This window comes from Arabidopsis lyrata (genome assembly GCF_000004255.2).
Source record: "Arabidopsis lyrata subsp. lyrata unplaced genomic scaffold ARALYscaffold_1, whole genome shotgun sequence".
NCBI classification, from domain to species: domain Eukaryota; kingdom Viridiplantae; phylum Streptophyta; class Magnoliopsida; order Brassicales; family Brassicaceae; genus Arabidopsis; species Arabidopsis lyrata.
This window is the reverse complement of record NW_003302555.1, coordinates 24,004,321-24,018,038: the sequence shown is the minus strand read 5'-3', so window position 1 is coordinate 24,018,038 and position 13,718 is coordinate 24,004,321. Positions and strand designations below refer to the sequence as shown.

Below are 13,718 nucleotides of genomic sequence, written 5' to 3'. Positions count from 1 at the left end.
GGGACCGGAGGCATGTAGACAGGCTTGGTAGGTGGGAAGACAAGAGCATAGGGAGCTGTTCTGACCCAGTGTCCATCGACACTAGGTCAGTGTCGGTCGACACTATCTGAAGTGATCGACTCCTCCAAAGCGTGACTAGTCGATCCCTCTGGGCAGATGTTGAAGAAAGGTCTCTGATGAGGGAGTGTCGATCGATACTAGGTGAGTGTCGGTCAACACTGAAGTTTGGTATCGAGCTTGGATATACTAGAGCGGTCGACAACTCTTCGTCGAACGTCGAAACTTCCTCGAAGGATTGATGGTGTCGATCGACACCCAGGTGGTGTCGGTCGACACTGATTGTTTGTGTCGAGCTATGAGGGGTTGTATCGATCGACGATTCTTCGTCAAACGTCGTCTTCCAAGGATAACGGACGGGTGTCGAGCGACACCAACAAGTGGCGGTCGACACCGGCTCTGCAGCAGCGAGCTCGAGCTCGTCTTCGGTATCCAATTCTTCCCAAACATCATCTCCATCATGGACCAGAATCGCATTACATGTTCTCTTGGGATTTGCATCAGGCATACCAGGAAGAACATCATCTTGTCGCTTAACAGCGGTGGCAGTTTGAGCAACTTGAACATCGAGCTTCTTAATGTGAGTGTTCAAAGTGTCAATCTTGCCATTCAAATCAGAGTAGATGGCATCAAACTTCCGATTGAACTCAACTGTAAGCTTAGTCTGCCCCTCCAAAATTTGCTCAAGCATAGTCTCCATCTTACTCTCGGGAGTGGGCGCAGGTGGATTCTGGTATGTCGTGTTCTCATAGCTCCTCTGGAAGCTACTAGTCTGCAGATATGTCTTCTGAAACGCTGACCTGTTATTGAAGCCGGAGTTTTTCTGATTCCCTGTGAAACGCTGACCACTGAAGTTACCCTGTGGAGGACCGAACTTCCTGTATCCCTGGCCATCAATGTAGAACACTCCTTCTTCAGATTTTTCCTCTGGCTCAATAGTCTCAACCTCTGCAGCAAAGTGAACAGCTTTCTTTTCCATGAGGAGGCTGTGAACTGAATCCAGCTTGGCATTAACCTCTGCGAATTGAGTACCAGTAATCGCGCCTGCAATCTTCTTCCTCTCGAAGTCTGCGTTCTTCGTGCTGTTGCTACAGGCGAGATTCTCAATAAGAGCTACAGCATCGGCGGGGTACCTGGTCATGAAGTTACCATTGCTCGCAGAATCTAGAGCCATTTAGTATCTCCAATCTATTCCTTTGAATAATGTACCGATAAGCTGAACTTCGCTAAAACCGTGATGAGGGCAGTCTCGTTGATACTCCTTGAATCGAACCCAAGCAGCTTTGAATGCTTCTGCTAGTCCCTGAGTGAATGTAGACAACTTTTTGCGCAGCTCCTCAGACTTGCCATCATCATAGAAATTGTTGAGAAAAGTTATCTTGATGCTCTGCCAGTTAGTCAAAGATCCTGGCTTCAACTGCTTTAGCCAAGAAGCGGCTCTCCCAGCAAGTGAGTATGGGAAGAGCTTGCATAAGGTAGTCTTTTGAAACTCCATTAGCCTTGATGCTCAGTACCAAATCCTCAAATCTCTCAATATGGTCCATAGGTTGTTCCTTAGAGAAGCCGTGGAAAGGATGTAGACCCACAAGAGTAAAGTATGCGGGTTTCAACTCGAAGTCGTTTCTCTGGAATTGGGGATTTACGATCGCTGATCGATTAGCATAGAACAGGTCTGGCCTGTTGTAATCCCCAAGAGTCATTGGTCGTTCCGCCGCGACAGGCGGTTGTTGGCGGCCCTGCTGGCCAGCTCTGATCTGCACGTCTACTGGAGGTTGGTGTCGAGCGAAACCTTGGTTGTGTCGATCGACACCATTGACGTTAGCTACTACTGCGTTTGATGGAACGGCAGGATTGTGGATATTAGGGTCATCCACGATCAGATCCTCAGGTATGACAATCCCGTGATTGTCCAATCTCTGTCCATCCTCATTGTAGGCTTGTCCATCATCATCTCTCAAAACTCCTTCTTCATTAGCTCTGATTTCTACACGAACCATTGTTGATGTTTTGCGAGCTTTGCGGTTGGTGCGTTCTAACTTTCCTAAGTCGAGTGTAGACAAATTGACGAGGTTCTTCTCTTTGCTGCTCCGAGTTATGCGATTAGGCATGCACCTGAAACAAAAGAAAAAGAAAAGAAAGGAACGCGTGAGTATCGAAAGAAAATAAAAATTTAGACAAAATTTCTAAACAGAACATAATGGTGATTCCCAAGAACTTCGGCAACGGCGCCAAATTTGATATGAATCAAATTAACTCCTAAAGCCTACTCTCTCAAATAAGAGATCTATTGCAGTACTTAAGGGTCGAATTCCACAAAGTTCTTTTATTCACACAATAAGTTATAAGTCTCGAAATTATGCTAAACGTAATAATTAAAATTAAAATAAAACACGAGCAAGCAATATTATCAGGTGAAAAGATCAATGGATTTAAGCGTCAGGTTTAGGGAAATTCTCAAGAAATAAACTATTAGTAAATCTAGCAAGTTGATTAGGATTATTTAATGAACCGTTCTTGAAATCAAATCACTAATGAATAGCTAACCATGCCACCTCTCGATGCGATAACTAACAAGCCTAATATCAGTAATTCCACCTCTCGATATGAATTCCTAGATCTAGAGTAGCATTAAATACAGGTTTGATAAGTTCACCTTAGTAGATAGGCCGATTCTTATTACACACTTATAAACCAGGCTCATCTAAAGTAGTTCCAGTAACAGGTGCCCTCTCGGATCAAATACCTATTATCCTAAAATCAGGTTCTAGTTAGCTACTCTAGAACAAGCATTAAGAACAACCTAGATGAAGAACTCTATGGATTAATCCTAACAGATAATTGATTTACTAGTTCATCTAAATCCCTAATGAGAATCCCTAAACCCAACAGGAAGATTACTCATACATGATTAATGAAACAGAAAACATGTTGAATAAATTGTAGAATAAGAAATTAAAAGAAGAAAAGAGATTAGAATAAATCTTCTCTCTAACAAGGTATTGAATCTCTGAAAAGTTGCTCTCTCCAATTATATTCCAAAGGGTTCAAGCACAGAGACTTACAGAAGCAAAAGACAAGATAATGAAATAGAAAAACCCTAAAAACTATAAATAAGGTCTCAAAAACGTGCAGGAACTAAAATTGCAAATAGGGAAGTCTTCTGGGTAAATTCTGCGGGCTTTAAAACTCCAAACCGTCGAGATTTCTTGCTGGGCCGCGTACGGTGTCGAGCGACACCAAGGGTGTCGGTCGACACTCATGCCTTGGTTCGAACCGGATTCGTTTCTTCAGCTCCAAATCCTCGGTTTATCTCCAGAATGATTCATTTTCTCCAATTTCGTCCCGAACATATAAAAACCTGAAAAGACTCAAAAAGACACTGGAAACAACAAAAAGACTCTAAAACTAACACGTAAATCACGGTTAAAACCAGTAAAATCCGTGTTATATCAAAATTCGTCGGAACATGTGCAGTGAATAAACACGTGTTCACCCACTTTTTACGACAAATTTTCTGATAAGTTTCCGACGAAAATAAATAGTCGGAATTTTTCCATGTTTTCCGAAAAAAAGTCAAAATTCCAACGAATCTATGGTCGTCGGAAATTTCTCTCTTTTACATTAAAAAATTGTTTTTTGGAATCTTGTGGGAAACCTGTCGGAAACTTTCCGACCAAACATTTCTTCGGAAATGTTCGTCGGAAATGGCTAGTCTCGGCTTTTAACCATATTTTTATCTTTGTTTTGAGTCTTTGGTTGAGCTAAAATGTGTTTGTAAATTTTTTTAATCTTTTCTTGAGTTTTAACATGTTTTGATTGATACGTAGAAAAAACAAAACATTAATTTTGGGATGCAAAACACGCATTTGGAGTTGTGCATCATGGAAGATTTTACACCGTTACATATTCCTCATATTTTGATATAAGCTAGGTGACGATCTTAGATAACAGTGAAATAAGACGTTATGGCCAATCTACTTAAGACATGTCAAGCTGCCGAGTAGATAAAGCTGATGCAGAAACTGATCGAGATAATCTGAGACCGATATGACCATATATACTTGGGACCGATCGGTCCACCTTCAAACGAGATTTTATAGTTTCCAAAACGATCCTAAACTGATCAAGACCTATTTCATTTATTATAAAATCCTGGTGGTCTATTCTATTCAGTTATGTACCGTCTTTTACCTAATGAGAGCTTTTGGGAGAGGATCTGAACCTTATTGGTATTTTGGAAAAGATATCTAAACCATAGCTCTTATTTATTTATTATGATTTCTTATTTTGCTCATATGTTTGAGTAGTTTCTTCATTGGGTATTAGGTTTCCAAGGGGATTTCATGATTTTTTGATGTTAGGTTGCTAGATTTGAAATTTTATCTATTGGTTCTTCATCTATGACTGTTCTCAATGCCTAATCTAGACTGATAATCTAGATTATGATCTTAGGTTTAATTCATCTGCACACCGAAAATATTCTTAAATTATTGTTTAAAAGATCATAGGTGAGGAAAGTGTAATTAGCCATCGAGAATTGAAGATAAGTCATTTTGTGAACAAATCAAACTTGAACATTTAGTGCTTGCTTGAATTCTTAAAATCAAACGAGAGTTATTAGTTTTTAGGGATTATTGCTTAGATACTTAATGGTACGAGAGTGGATCAACTTTATCTTAGTGATTTGAGTTCAAGAATAACACTTAATATGATCCTTGTTTAATTATCTCATTTATGCTTTCATAGAATCTTTGAGATTTCTGTCTTAGATTTCCTCGATTCTAACAAATTCATAGTGTAACTTTTGGTATTTATGGGTTCGATCTCTAAATGTTACATCGATATATCATTTGGTCATGGTAGTGTACGAATTGAGGTTTAATTGACCTTTGATCACTGCCATACTTGACCAAGCGATGGAGAAAATATCAGTGGCAAAAGGGAACTTAAACAGAGCATCAAGTTCCTATTTTTCTTGTTTCCATTTTAATTTTAGTGTTTTGCAGGTTGATATAACAACTCAGCACCCTCCATTTAAGGGCTTGATTGGTTCTCCCGCTAGCACCCGCCTAGCGGTTGTTAGCGGTCGGTTGCAGTTGTTAGCGGTCGGTACCAATCGTAGAAACCGTTCTATACCGTTTCAAACCGCTGGATTTCAAAAGCTCCTTCTCGCAAGCGTTTGCGGTTGCGGTTGGTCTAAAAAAGGAAAGAAACTAAAAAAGAAAAATGAACAAATTAAAATAAATATTATCATGTCTTATATATATTCAAGTTAATTCTAAAAAAAACAATAATGATCTAACTTTAATTTTCTAATAATAATAAAAAATTTCAATAAAAATTTATTTGAATAATTTTTAGTAATTATTCATGGTTTTTAATCATTAATCATGTTTAAAAATTTTATACTTTTTCATAATTATAGTTTTTGGTGTTTTTATATTTTTCATAATTATATATTAAATTTATTTTGGTAATTTTTGGTCTAACCGCTATCGTAACCGCTGATCAACCAGTCGTAAATCTCCCGCAAATGCACCCGTTTTTAACCGCTAAACCAGTCGATAAAAACGCTAAATAACGCTTGAAACAGCAACCGCCCGCTTCCGCAAACTCCCACAACCGCAACCGCAACCACTGCGTTTAAACCAGTCAAGCCCTAAATTACATCTCTTAGCGCAGAGACTCTACCTTGTGGAGGGGGTCTCATTAGTCATTAGTTTACAATTTTTGCTATTTTTTTTTTTTTTTTGTAACTTTGTCATATTATATAACCAGCCTCGTTTTCTTTGCACCTAGGATAGTTTCCTTTATTTTTGACTCGACCCTCGTAGATCAAAGGAAGATATAATAATAAGGTCCCTATGCAGCCAATGTATTGACCTTTTTCTTACCTAGATCAATAAAGTCGGAACTTTTTCAGAGAAATAAAACCAATAATGGTAAATCTCTTCAACACGGAAATGTTGTTTTCTTTTTAGTTTTAACATATATTAGATGAAAAATGATAAGTGTATGGTTAAATTTCAGTATATTAAAACCATTAGGGGTGTCATGGATCGTTCTCGACCCATTTTGACACTGTCACACTATGTTTTTGCTTCTTCTTTTTTGCAACCTTCAACAGAAAAAAAAAAAAACCTTTTATACATTGCCCACGGCCGTATTAGGGTTTGATTGGTTCTTCCGCTAGAATCCGTGTAGCGGTTGTTAGCGGTTATTAGCGGTTAGTACCAATCGTAGAAACTGTTCTATACCGCTTTACACCTTGAAATCGTTGGATTTCAAAGCTCATTCATGTAAGTGTTACGGTTGTGAGCGGTTGCGGTTAGTTTAAAAAAAGAAAGAAACTAAAAAAAATCAACAAATTAATTATATATTACCAATTCATAATATATATATATATATATATATATATATTTAATTATAAAAAATAATCATTATCTAACTTTAATTTTCCAATATTAATAACTATTTGTGTTTTACTATAAAATTTATTTGTTTAATATTTGAATAATTATTTAGTAGTTATTTATGTTTTTTAGTTATTACTCATGTTTAAAATTTTATACTTTTCATAAATATAGTTTTTGGTGTTTTTTTAGTTTTCACAATTATATATTACGTTTATTTTGGTTTAACCGCTATTGTACCTATTAATCAACCAGTCGTAAATCTTTCGCAAATACACCCGTTTTTAACCGCTAACCAGTCGGTCAAAATGCTAAATAACGCTTAAAACCGTAACCGTGCGCTTCTGCAAACTCCCACCGTCACAACCGCAACCGCTGCGTTTAAATCAGTCAAACCCTTAGTTAAACCGGACAATTCGGTGCTGGCACGCAAACCAATAATCAAACTCGATTCCGGTTATCTTTAATTCCTCTTCTTCTTCTTCTTCATCTTCTTCATGTGCCTTGAAGAACAAAAATTGAAAAAGCTCCATCTCCTCCAATGGCTGCGAAAGCTCCAGAGAAAATCACCAAACCCAAAGACAGAGATTTCCTAAACCATCTCGAAACATACCTCGCCAAAAGAGATGGAGTAGACAAACTCCTAAAGATCTCTCGTTACGCAACCAAAATCATCCTCGCATCATCTCTAATCCCAGAATCCAGATCCATAATCCCCCGTCTCAAAAGCTTCGAATCAAGCGTCGGAGTCAGTCGCAAAGCCTTCCGTCTCGGAAAATTCGTACAAGACATCAACGCTTTAAGATCATCACGATGGGATTCGAATCACGAGCTCGTATTACTCTTAATCGCGTACGGTGGTGAAGGATTATACTATTTCGTCGAACAATTCATTTGGTTAACGAAATCAGGATTGATCGATGCGAAACATTCGAAATGGCTTCAGAAGATCAGTGCTTGGGCTGAATTGGTTGGTTATGTTGGTAGTGTTTCGTTGAAGGTTAGGGATTTGAGGAAATTGAATGATGAAGAGAGGTGTGTTGCTTCGACGATTGAGATCTCGGTTTCGAGAGGGTTAGCTTGTGATGGAGATGATGAGAAGATGAAGATGATTAAGGAGAAGAAGACATTGAAGGTTTTATCGATTTTGCAGGATTTGGCTGATGGATTGATGACGGTTGCGGATATTCGGGATGGTAAGGGAGTGTTATCGGCTCCGAATGTGATTTCTTCTGCAGGTTTGTTTTCGGCTATTGTTAGTACTCATAAGAACTGGATCTCTTGTTGATCATGATGATGTTTATTGTTCGTTTTCGATCAATTATAGTATTGCTTATCGAATAAAGGTTTCATTTTTTCGATCAATTTCAACGAACAATGGGGTTTGAACTAAGAGAGCTAATTTAGATATAAACAGAGTTGATGCAATACAAGATTTTAAATGAGAAAAGATCCAAATTTGGAAGCAATACAAACAGAGAGAAGAAGAAGAATGGCTTATGAAAGCCTGTTAAAATGAAATAAGAAAGCAGAGAAACTGATGATGGCCCGGGAAATCTGTTTTCGAACTCCTCTTACAAAGATAGAAGAAAGATAAATCGGGGCGTGGTGGTGCTAAGAAAAGGAATGAGAAACAACGATTGTTTAGGTTGGAATATGTCTACCTTTCTTTCAAGGAACCGCTGTTAGATTTTGAGCGTTTCAGTTGCCATGGAGGTAAGCAGCCTCTGAGAGGTGATTGTAGGAACAATGATGATGTCGAAAGCTGTTTTTGTCTCATGGAGATGGAGGATAAACAGCTGAATGAGCTTCTAAGACTTCTCTTTTCGTTTTCTTCCTCTGGAATTTGTCCGTCTGGATCATGGCAAACCGCTGTTATCTTGAGGGACTCGGGAAGTATGCAGCTGCACACAGAACCTGCAGAAAAAGTAAATTAGTCTTTAAACAAGACTTCTTCAACAATTCTCAAATGCAGCAAACATCTGTTACCTATTTGTGCAAGCCGATTCACCCATTTTGGGATCTTTTTCCCGGTAAGCTTGTAGCAAACGTCCTGGCAGAAATGGTTGCAGTTCTTTACAATCAAGTGATACATATTCCCATAGTAACTGCACGCCATGTCCTCCATAAACTCTCTCACTTGTGTTGGGTTTAAATTTGTGGTTCCAATAAATATTGATTTCTTGAACTTGAAACCCGGGCATTGTCTTGGTTCCACCTCAAAAACACCACTGGTTGCATAATCATGGGCACCAAAAGCATATTCTACTCCATGAACTGTTAATTCAACACCAAATGTTCAGAGTTAGCTACCAAACTATGAGTACACCACAGACGCAAATCTTTCGAATATTTAGACCATATCAACAAGAAAACACAAGCGCCTAAAGCTTACCTTCTACGCCAGAGTGAAATATACCAAGGCCTGCCCAATAGATATATCCGTTAATAGGAGTCAAATCATAAACATTGAGATAGACTGGTGCACGGCCTGGACCATGGTTGTTTGACTTCAATTTCGAAAAGAAGCAAAACCGTGCAACTGATTTGCTTTTCAAATGTAGAGGTCCAAGAGATTTCCAACGTTTCTTCGACACAACTTTCATCTTTTCCCCAAACCCTGACCGAAATTCTAGCAGCGACTCTGACCAACCTGCCCATTCAGAAAATTCTTAAAATCTTAGACTCCCCATAAAGAACCAAATCACATAAGAAAAGTAGAAAACACATTTCGATCTCTTATTATCACATTAATCAAACAAATTTCAAATCAAAAATCTTACCTTTCTTCTGCTTAGGCTCTTCTTTTCCGTTCAACATTTGGATGCCTCAGTAGAGGTTATCCTGTATGTAAACATCATCAATCAATAAAAGATTCTGAAAGGTGCAAAAGCAAAGACCTCTGTGCCACATTATGTTTTCATAAAACTTAAGAGACTGAAATGAAAATAATTTCCTATTTTATTTTATCTTCTTATGCTAGTTGGCTGAAATACAACAACAGCTCAATTAAAAAAGTCAGCACCAATCTCTATTGGCCGGCTTCAATCAGTTATATACAAAAGCATAAATATTATAAAGCATGAATCTTAAAATAAGCAAAAATTGGTCTCATTTTTTTCATCTTAATATAAACAAGACCAAGTCATCTCAACATCTGTTTTGTGATCCTAGAAAAAAGTTGTTAAATCATTGTTAAACCAAATCAAATTAAAGTTACTTCCTCAAATATACAGAGATCAAAAGGAAAAAGTGTGGTCATGCTTTAGTGTTATAAAATCAAGTCTTGTTCACAAAGAGTTGCTACCATGTCAGATGCAATCATGAAGACCAATGTAGTTGAGTTATGTATTAAATAATGAGACATAGACAGGAGAAGATGATACAGATAGATTAAGTAAGAGCTTAGGAGACAAGTCAATGGTTCAACAACTCATTCCAACTAATTGAGTCTGACCAAAAAAGCAAAATGATTCCACATTAAGATGAATAGTGTTTCTAAGATCTAATAAACCAACAAACCTAATTAGTTCCCCAAAGTGCTAAATCTTGAAAAGTGGAGCTTACATTACTGAAATTGGAAGAATTGTGAACTTTTATTGCAAAATCAAATGTGACCCATTTAACACAGTCAATTTATAAACACATTTAAGGTACTACAGACACTAAAACCCCTAAGAGTTAGGAGACATTGATATGGTCTTGTTCTAGGGTTTATGTTCCAGATCTGCCAAAATTAGCTTAAGGAAAGCAATATAGACTAGAAAATAACCAAACCCTTGTTCAAAGATCTTGTTTTTTCCAATTTCTCCGACAAAACCTAACCGACAATTCCGACACAAAACAAAAAAACCCTAAATTTGTGTAATTCAGAGAGGAGTCTTCACTTAAATAAGATAATGTAAGAATTGAATACACCAAATTCAATTTTCAGCAGAGAAGAGTTTTGTGGGAATGTAACTTACGAAATTGAGATAGATTCATCATTACGCGTAGCAATAACTGTGAACCACCTGAGACTGAAACTTGGAAGATTTTTTTTTTTTTTGTAATAAGTTGAAAATCATTAGAAGAAGATGAGAGAGTGGGAGAGAGAGAGAAAGTGAAAAAAGAAGGAATTTGTTCGCTCTTTTCTCTCTCCCGTTGTGTCTTTGTCTCTTTCTTTTTTTTTTGGTTGCATGTTTTGTTTTTGTTTGTATTTTATCGTCTCTTACTGGTAACAGTACCAAAAAAGGCTTTTGGAGGGTTAAAATTTTGTTTCGCTACAAAACGCTTTAAATCAGTTTTGTATCACAGTATCACTAGTGCCTAGGTCTGGGCAAAAATATGGATCCACATAGAACTGAACTGAAATTGATGAGTTCGGTTCGGTTCCGGTTCTAGTGAAAATATTAATTGGATCTTGAATCAAATATTCATAGGTATCGGTTCGGTTCGGGTAAGAACCGATATCCATTCGGGTATCCGGATATCTGAAAAATATAGTCTATTAACCTATATTTATATAACCCAAAGTTTCAAACCCATCAAATCCTAAATTTAACTACACAAGCCCAATAGCCCACCATAAACCCATAAACCTAACTCAGAGTCTCTCTTAACCTCTTATATATTCCTCTCTGCGCTCATACCTAAAAATCCTACTTTGTTCTCTCTTTCTCAAAGACAAAGCAGACAAAAACTCTCTCTTGTGTTTTGTGGTATCTTTAAAATTTTGACCTAATAATTTCCAAGTTTCAACTATTTTTTGGATTTGTAATGGTATAATGACTAATATGCAGTGTTCTAAAAGCGGTCTAGGCGGTCGCCTAGGCCCGACTAGGCGCTAAGCTCTCATGCGACGCCTAGATAACCGTCTTGACCGCCTAAAATTACATACATCTTGTTTAATATATTTTTTTAATTCAATTAGAGTTTTATTTATATATGTAGTTATAAATATACTTATATTATTTAATAAAAATATAAATAAATGTTTTATCTAGTTTTTGTTTATAATTTCATAATTTTTAGTTTTATAGATATTTTATATAACTTTTATATATAATATCATATTTATAATGTTTTATGTTATAAACGTCTAAATCGTCTAAAAAATCGCCTAGGCCCCGATTAGGCGTTCTAGGCGCTAGGCACTGGGTCACCGTCCGCTTAGCGCCTAGCGCTTTCTTGAACACTGCTAATATGTGATGTTGTATTGCATACTTACATAATTGCATTTGAATTTTGCATTATGATTCTATTATTATTTTCGGTTCCAAAAATACCCAAAACAATTTGGTTCGTACTCGGTTCCAAAATTTATTATCCGAACCGAACCGAACCAAATAGGAACCGAACCGATTTTGATTTGGTTCCAATATGGTTCCTAAATCTCAGAACCAAAATACTAGGAACCGAATGGTTCGGTTCTAGAACTGAACCGAATACCGAAACGCCCAGGCCTACTAGTGCCCTATTGATCTGGGCATATAGGTACTCGACTCGGGTATGGATCTGAATATTTCGGGTTTTGAGATTTCGGTACTAAGCATAGAAATATCATTCGGGTATTTTAAAATTTTAATGTTGGTTCAAATAGTTGATTGGAGAACCGGCCTAGAACCATTATTTTTTGGATATTTCGAGTTCTGAAGTTTTTGAATAATAAATTTTGATCCGATCCTACCTTATTTAAAGGAATCATGAAAAAATCTGTTACGCAATTCTTTTACTTTGGTAAATAATAATTTTTAATTCGACTTTTGGAAGGACAATCGTTTCTCTTTTCTCATTTTTTTCTCTCCTAAAAAAGGTATATATATTTTTCATTTTTTTTTATTGTTTTTAGATTTTCATTGCATTACAAGTGTGAGTTTGTTCAGTGAAAGGCCGGCCCAATAGATTTTAATGCCTAAAGCAAAAAAATAAAAATTAAGCCCATTTAAAAAAAAATCGCAAAATTTCATGTTAGAGAATCAAACCTGTGACCTCACAAGCTTACCGAACGGAATTAACCACTGGGCTAAGGTACATTTACAAAAATTGATGCCCTTTAATAATAGATATATTTTTTGATGCCTAAAGCAAGGGCTTTACTTGCTTTAGGTCAGGGCCGGCTCTGAGTGAAACAATGGTGAGCTGCTGGCTTTCTTCATCGGCAGTGATTGGCGTAGATTATATGCATAGTGTTGCTTATGTGGCAAACATCACGGTGGTCTAGAGAAGTTTCCTGATAGTTCACCTTAGTCGAGGACGCCGAAAGTATCGTAGTGGAAGTTTTCACGGCTCAACTGCTCGTGATGGCTCATATGGTCTCGGCGGAAGACTTTATCAGATTTGTGGGTTTTGTTGCATGTCGAGGCGACCACCGGTAGATCTGCCCGGATCTGAAAAGATTCTAAATTTATATGATCAATTCACTGTGGAGAACTCCATCATCCAAATTAAACAAGTCCGCCTCAAAATTATATCAGACATTGTACCCAAATATAAAAAATAATCAAATTTTAGATAGAAATTAAAAATATGGATCATTTTCTATAAAAATTTAAGTTCCTTTTTTATCTAAAATAAATTTAAGAAAAAAAAAGTCCCAGTGTTTTTGCTTTTGCACCTTGAACACATGCCTTAAGCAGAGCCTGAAATCAAACTATTAAGTTTTGTGTGGAGAGCTAAGATGTCTCGATCCTTTAAATTATAGATGATCCACAGTTCCATCTTGTAAATAGAAGATCCATCATAAATTGCTAGTTTATTTTGGGCTTATTTCAATGCTCTATCAACTTTAATTCACACACAAAAATATTCTGGAGCCTTTATTTACCGAGAAGAGAGTCTACCACCACCTCAAGTTCAAAAGAAAACATTTGAAATCCTAACGGTAACCCCATTCTCAGAATCAACCCTAAAAGTCTTATAAATAATAAAATTAGACTGCAAGTTATTAAAACCTTTTTAACTAGATATCATTGAGAAACTTGACCTCTAGATGGATTCTTTCAAAAAGACGATTATGGTACAGTTTAGGAGATTCAACGTGAAATTCAGAATATTTTTGACTAGATAATGTTTGCAAAATTTTGATTTCGAAATAAATTTATATGGTTAGACCGACTATATAACGTTTATGTAAGATTGAATGTGGAATTTGATCAATTCGAATTCATGAATAGAAGAAACATTCCTGGAAAAAGTTAGTCTATCGATTTTTAATTTTTTTCCTCTTTCATCATAATCGTCCAATATCCTGAGTTTACCGAGAATAAA

General features: G+C 36.7%; 2 protein-coding genes across 2 annotated transcripts; one reads left to right on the top strand and one right to left on the bottom strand.

The window, feature by feature from the left end:
- The first annotated feature begins 6,812 nt into the window (after positions 1-6,812).
- On the top strand, positions 6,813-7,835 carry LOC9327444 (peroxisomal membrane protein 11A). The gene has a single exon (XM_021013296.1). The coding sequence runs from the start codon at positions 7,012-7,014 to the stop codon at positions 7,756-7,758; it is 747 nt and encodes a 248-aa protein (XP_020868955.1). The 5' UTR covers positions 6,813-7,011; the 3' UTR covers positions 7,759-7,835.
- An 18-nt stretch (positions 7,836-7,853) lies between these two features.
- Positions 7,854-10,694, bottom strand: LOC9330128 (deSI-like protein At4g17486). The gene is made up of 5 exons (XM_021013295.1): positions 10,436-10,694; positions 9,254-9,314; positions 8,866-9,123; positions 8,460-8,747; positions 7,854-8,387 (listed from the first exon to the last, which is right to left on the bottom strand). The coding sequence occupies exons 2-5, from the start codon at positions 9,288-9,290 to the stop codon at positions 8,131-8,133; spliced, it is 840 nt and encodes a 279-aa protein (XP_020868954.1). The 5' UTR covers positions 9,291-9,314; positions 10,436-10,694; the 3' UTR covers positions 7,854-8,130.
- Positions 10,695-13,718: the final 3,024 nt, after the last annotated feature.

What these genes read in the sequence shown, in the direction of transcription:
- LOC9327444 (XM_021013296.1), top strand. Translation starts at nt 7,012, where the DNA reads ATGGCTGCGAAAGCTCCAGAGAAAATCACCAAACCCAAAGACAGAGAT.
- LOC9330128 (XM_021013295.1), bottom strand. Translation starts at nt 9,290, where the DNA reads ATGTTGAACGGAAAAGAAGAGCCTAAGCAGAAGAAAG. An exon ending in AGAGCCTAAGCAGAAGAAAG is followed by an intron (nt 9,124 to 9,253) that starts GTAAGATTTTTG and finishes CTGAATGGGCAG; the next exon opens with GTTGGTCAGAGTCGCTGCTA. An exon ending in ATTTCACTCTGGCGTAGAAG is followed by an intron (nt 8,748 to 8,865) that starts GTAAGCTTTAGG and finishes TTGAATTAACAG; the next exon opens with TTCATGGAGTAGAATATGCT.